Source organism: Alexandromys fortis, unplaced genomic scaffold, assembly GCF_014885135.2.
Source record: "Alexandromys fortis isolate MF-2015 unplaced genomic scaffold, M_Fortis_MF-2015_v1.1 scaffold_39, whole genome shotgun sequence".
NCBI lineage: Eukaryota > Metazoa > Chordata > Mammalia > Rodentia > Cricetidae > Alexandromys > Alexandromys fortis.
The window spans coordinates 12,783,530-12,790,110 of NW_026067918.1; the positions used below are offsets into that span (position 1 = coordinate 12,783,530).

The 6,581-nt window shown below is 52.7% G+C and overlaps 1 protein-coding gene across 6 annotated transcripts in view; it reads right to left on the reverse strand.

Annotated features, from left to right (window-relative positions):
• Slc38a10 (solute carrier family 38 member 10) overlaps nt 1–6,581 on the reverse strand; it is a 73,000-nt gene that overhangs the window by 27,529 nt on the left and 38,890 nt on the right. For all 6 annotated transcript variants that reach the window (XR_007591326.1, XM_050140195.1, XM_050140197.1 and 3 more), the window contains one exon: nt 209–320. Coding sequence is in view for 5 of the 6 variants with exons in the window: in XM_050140195.1 (XP_049996152.1) it covers nt 209–320 (112 nt within the window). In the remaining variant the exon portion in view is untranslated. The remainder of the gene's footprint in view (nt 1–208; nt 321–6,581) is intronic.

Genomic DNA, 6,581 nt, shown 5'->3' on the forward strand with positions numbered 1-6,581 from the left:
GGCTAAAGCCATTGCTCCTGTGCTTGGTGACAGAGGAATGGGTAGGACCTTGAATTTCTAGGCAGTGTTTAGCACACCAGAGAAAATGGCATAGACTTTGGAGTAATCTTAGCTAAATGCTAAGCATAGGTTAGGGACATCCCTGGGCTCCCCACGCAACAACAAGAATGAGGGAAACCAAAGGCAGACAAGAGGCTGCAGGGCTTACCATTGGGGATCAGGATCCCACCGACCATGGTACCGAACACCACCGAGAGGGTGAGGACTTTAAACCGGAGTGGGGGCATGTATCCCCCTGCAGCAAAGGTTCCATCTTTCTGCTACATGAAAGAAAGCAAAAACAACCAGTTTGGAAAAGACCACACAGGGCTCTACCAAGCAAGCCTAGCTCCACTTGGGTCCAGCGGGAGCTACCTGAAAGGTGAGTATTCCAGCACAATCAGATCTGGCTGAGCAGCTTTAGTGGAGGAAGCCTGCAGACTGCCAAGAAGCCATAAGCTTTGCTCCAGGCATGGGCAGTACGTCTCACAACTTTGGTTTGAAATGTTAGTATTACGCTCTTCATTTTCATATTTTCTCTTAATGCAAAGACACACAAACTGGACAGCAGAGTAAACTCCAGAGGGACAGTCCTGCTGAGTGAGTCAGCTTATCACCAGCGTGCAGCTTCAGAGTCTGTGTTGAAGCCCTACATACACACATGCGCACATACATGCACTCACGCACACATGCGCGCTTACGTATTATCAATCACCATTCCCAACAAATCCAAGCTGGGCACTTAACAATTCTGAAGTTCAGGAAGGAGGAGGAAAGTGGAGAAGGATTTGCTGTGGCACAGCCCAGCACCCCACCACACCTAGTGTGCAGGACAGTCGTCTCAGGTGTAGCAGCACAAGAAGAGGTGATACCTCAGACTCCCACACAGCCTGGTGGAGACCCTGGCTCTCCCAGCACCGGCTGTGCGCTGTTCCCTCTCTGACAACAGACGTATCTCCCCATCGAGCCGCTAAACCTCACGGGAACACACACAGGAAGGGATGACCATAATCATCTTTCTTGGGTTAGGAAAAATGAACCTTCCAGGACTAGAATTCCAAAGCAGTCTATTTTCATAGCAGACATTGATGCAGGATGAACGCAGTGGCTGGATCCTTCGTTAAATAGGGATGAGCTTATCCATAGCCCAGGAATCCCAGTCATAGCACTGGAAGGTGACCAAGAAATTCTCTAAGGGAGGAAGAGAGGACCTGTGTGCAGACAGGCAGAAACACCATCAGCAGGAGAGCATCTAAAGAGGGGAAGAACAACAGGTAGAGATGCTGTGGTTTCCACGGACACACAACAGGTAGAGATGCTGTGGTTTCCATGGACACACATACAGGCCCCCAGTACAGCTACTGACAACAAAGGGCAAGAAGAATGACACTGTAAACAGACACAGATACAGGGAAGTAGACACGTGCACATGAAGGAGAAGCCGGGGAGTAAACGCTTTCTTTTTTCTTTTTCTCCTCTCTCTCTCTTTGTGGTTTTTCTGAGACAGGGTTTCTCTGTGTATTCCTAGTTGTCCTGGAACTCACTCTATAGACCAGGCTGACCTTGAACTCTCAGAGATCCTCTAACTCCTAAGGGCTGGGACTAAAGGCCTGAGTCACTACAACACATCAAGAAAGTGGTGAACTTTCTTAACACTTCCCTTTGTTCCATTACTGATCTTTAGCACTTGGGAAACAGATACAGGCAAGTCTCTGTGAGTTCAAGATCAGCTTGGTCTAGTTAGTGAAGGTCAGACCAGCTAAGGTTACACAGTAAGACACTGTCTCAAAAACACAACAACAACAAAACCTTTGCAGAAGCCCGGTGGTGGTGGTGCACGCCTTAATTCCAGCACTCGGGAGGCAGAGGCAGGTGAATCTCTGTAAGTTCGAGGCCAGCCTGGACTACAAGAGCTAGTTCCAGGACAAGCTCCAAAGCTACAGAGAAACCCTGTCTCGGAGGGCAGAGGGGACACTTTGCAGAAGAGAGGGACATTATGCAAAAAGCACCAACAGTGCTTCAATCTGCAGCATACACACACACCACACTCACATAAAGCAGTGAGGGGTGTTTGTGCACCCCACAAGTGGCAGTGGTACAGCATGAACCAGGGCAGAGAAGAGTGAGCCTTTGCCCCTTCTGGTAGTTTGAATGTAACTGGCCCCCATAAGCTCACAGGGAGGTATGACTTTGTTGGAGTAGGTGTGGCCTAGTTGGAAGCAGTGTGTCACTGTGGGGGTGGGCTTTGAGATTTCCTATGTTCAAGATGTTGTCCAGTGTCTCAGCCCACTTCCTGCTGCATTCTGATTAAGATGTAGCCAGCACCATGTCTGCCTGGTTACTGCCATGTTCCGCACCATGATGATAATGGACTGAACCTTTGGAACCACAAGTCACCACCTCAATTAAATGTTTTCCTTTATGAGAGTCGGTGTGGCCGGGCAGTGGTGGCGCACGCCTTTAATGCAAGCACCCAGGAGTCAGAGGCAGACGGATCTCTGTGAGTCTGAGGCCAGCCTGGTCTACAAAATGAGTTCCAGGACAGCCAAGACTGTTTCACAGAGAAAAAAAAAACACAAGAAAAAAGAAAAAAAAAGTTGCCGTGGTCATGGAGTCTTTCGACAGCAATAGAAACCCTACAACACCCCTCAAGGGGCAAATCCTAAATCCTCCTTTGCACAGCATCCAGGTACATAAACACTGGCAGAGGCCGACAAGAGACTGCCTGTGAGAGGCACTCTGCCCGTCACCAGCAGCGGATCTGTAGGAAGGGGGCACAAACAACAGCGCTGCCATGGCTGGAGCAGACTGGGAGCACTGTGCCAGCTGTGCCAGCTGTGCCACTCTTCCTGCTGGACTCTACTCTCTGGGACCAACACTGCATCCCTGACCTCTCTTCCTGCTGGACTCTACTCTCTGGGACCAACACTGCATCCCTGACCTCTCTTCCTGCTGGACTCTACTCTCTGGGACCAACACTGCGCCCCTGACCTCTCTTCCTGCTGGACTCTACTCTCTGGGACCAACACTGCGCCCCTGACCTCTCTTCCTGCTGGACTCTACTCTCTGGGACCAACACTGCGCCCCTGACCTCTCTTCCTGCTGGACTCTACTCTCTGGGACCAACACTGCGCCCCTGACCTCTCTTCCTGCTGGACTCTACTCTCTGGGACCAACACTGCGCCCCTGACCTCTCTTCCTGCTGGACTCTACTCTCTGGGACCAACACTGCGCCCCTGACCTCTCTTCCTGCTGGACTCTACTCTCTGGGACCAACACTGCGCCCCTGACCTCTCTTCCTGCTGGACTCTACTCTCTGGGACCAACACTGCGCCCCTGACCTCTCTTCCTGCTGGACTCTACTCTCTGGGACCAACACTGCGCCCCTGACCTCTCTTCCTGCTGGACTCTACTCTCTGGGACCAACACTGCGCCCCTGACCTCTCTTCCTGCTGGACTCTACTCTCTGGGACCAACACTGCGCCCCTGACCTCTCTTCCTGCTGGACTCTACTCTCTGGGACCAACACTGCGCCCCTGACCTCTCTTCCTGCTGGACTCTACTCTCTGGGACCAACACTGCGCCCCTGACCTCTCTTCCTGCTGGACTCTACTCTCTGGGACCAACACTGCGCCCCTGACCTCTCTTCCTGCTGGACTCTACTCTCTGGGACCAACACTGCGCCCCTGACCTCTCTTCCTGCTGGACTCTACTCTCTGGGACCAACACTGCGCCCCTGACCTCTCTTCCTGCTGGACTCTACTCTCTGGGACCAACACTGCGCCCCTGACCTCTCTTCCTGCTGGACTCTACTCTCTGGGACCAACACTGCGCCCCTGACCTCTCTTCCTGCTGGACTCTACTCTCTGGGACCAACACTGCGCCCCTGACCTCTCTTCCTGCTGGACTCTACTCTCTGGGACCAACACTGCGCCCCTGACCTCTCTTCCTGCTGGACTCTACTCTCTGGGACCAACACTGCGCCCCTGACCTCTCTTCCTGCTGGACTCTACTCTCTGGGACCAACACTGCGCCCCTGACCTCTCTTCCTGCTGGACTCTACTCTCTGGGACCAACACTGCGCCCCTGACCTCTCTTCCTGCTGGACTCTACTCTCTGGGACCAACACTGCGCCCCTGACCTCTCTTCCTGCTGGACTCTACTCTCTGGGACCAACACTGCGCCCCTGACCTCTCTTCCTGCTGGACTCTACTCTCTGGGACCAACACTGCGCCCCTGACCTCTCTTCCTGCTGGACTCTACTCTCTGGGACCAACACTGCGCCCCTGACCTCTCTTCCTGCTGGACTCTACTCTCTGGGACCAACACTGCGCCCCTGACCTCTCTTCCTGCTGGACTCTACTCTCTGGGACCAACACTGCGCCCCTGACCTCTCTTCCTGCTGGACTCTACTCTCTGGGACCAACACTGCGCCCCTGACCTCTCTTCCTGCTGGACTCTACTCTCTGGGACCAACACTGCGCCCCTGACCTCTCTTCCTGCTGGACTCTACTCTCTGGGACCAACACTGCGCCCCTGACCTCTCTTCCTGCTGGACTCTACTCTCTGGGACCAACACTGCGCCCCTGACCTCTCTTCCTGCTGGACTCTACTCTCTGGGACCAACACTGCGCCCCTGACCTCTCTTCCTGCTGGACTCTACTCTCTGGGACCAACACTGCGCCCCTGACCTCTCTTCCTGCTGGACTCTACTCTCTGGGACCAACACTGCGCCCCTGACCTCTCTTCCTGCTGGACTCTACTCTCTGGGACCAACACTGCGCCCCTGACCTCTCTTCCTGCTGGACTCTACTCTCTGGGACCAACACTGCGCCCCTGACCTCTCTTCCTGCTGGACTCTACTCTCTGGGACCAACACTGCGCCCCTGACCTCTCTTCCTGCTGGACTCTACTCTCTGGGACCAACACTGCATCCCTGACCTCTCTTCCTGCTGGACTCTACTCTCTGGGACCAACACTGCGCCCCTGACCTCTCTTCCTGCTGGACTTCACACTCTGGGACCAACACTGTATCCCTGACCCTAAATGTTTGAGGGACCTTGTATTTGTGGCCACGAAGAGTCCTGGCTGATCAGACAAGCCAGGTGCTAAGATGTCACACATTGGAGTAAAAGACATCATCACAGGAAGCAGGCCAGCCACTGAGGCTACCTTACTGGGTTCAGGAAAGGGGGCCCTGTGAACAGGGGTGGAAAGCTGAGATGGGCAACAGCAAGCAAGGACCAGAGCCTCTCAACTTCAATCCCTGTAGTCTGAAAGCTCCTTGTGGGGACTGGAGAGATGGCTCAGTGGCTAAGAGCACTGGCTGCTCTTCCAGAGGACCTGGGTTCAATTCCCAGCACCCACAGGACAGACAGCTCATCGCTGTCTGTAACTCCAGTTACAGGACATTTTGTATCTTCACACAAACACACAAAAAAAGAAATTATTTTTAAAAGTTTCCTGTGAAGGGCACACACACACACATACACACGCGTGCCTGCACACACACACTGTACAAGGGCTCTACCAACACGCTGCACAGAAGTCACTACAAAGTACAGACGCAGCACAAGCCCATCCCATGACACCAGTTGTCATCAACGTCAGCCAAGGGATTTGTGACCTTGCTACGTCCTCCCCAGGACTGTTCCACAGTGGTCCTCATGTCTCAGGGTCTCTCTGACTTGAGGTTGCTAGGCCAGAGATGAACTGAGCTGCCTACATAGGCGGCATGGCCCAAAGGGCACTCCTCTGTGCTCCTTTTACCAAGGCAAATCAAGCCATGCCTAGTCAGGGAATACACACGGCTCAAGAGCAGTGAGTGTGTTTGAGCATAGACAAGACCTTAGGCTCAATCCTTAGCAAGAAGGAAGGAAGGAAGGAAGGAAGGAAGGAAGGAAGGAAGGAAGGAAGGAAGGAAGGAAGGAAGGAAGGAAGGTCGGTCCCTACTGAAAGCTTCCTGCTGGGGTCGGCAAGAAAGGCTCAGCAGGTAAAAGCACTTGGTACCAAGCCTGACAGCCTGAGTTTGGTGATGGGAAAGAACTGGATCCCGCCAGTTCCCTCTGACCTCCATTCACACACCAGTTACCAACAATTACAAACAATTAAACACAATTAAACAACAAAACAAAACAATTAAACAAAAACAAAACAAAAAACAAACAATTAAAAACAATTACAAAAATTACAAACAAACAAAAACCCTGGGGCATGGAGGACACACCTGTGATCCTAGCACTCAGAATGTAGTGCTAGAAGAGAGAGAGAGAGAGAGAGAGAGAGAGAGAGAGAGAGAGAGAGAGAGAGAGAAGAGAACCCTGAGCTCAAGGCCAGCCTGGAAAACTAGCAGACTCCCCTCATAACTCGAGACCTCATTTCACTTCATTGGTCAGCAAGACGGCCCAGCAGGTAAGAGCACCTGCCACACAAACCAGACTCTGGGTTCAACTTCTAGACCCACAACAGGAGAGAATCAACTTCTAAACGATGTTCTCTCTCTCTCTCTCTCTCTCTCTCTCTCTCTCTCTCTCTCACTCTCT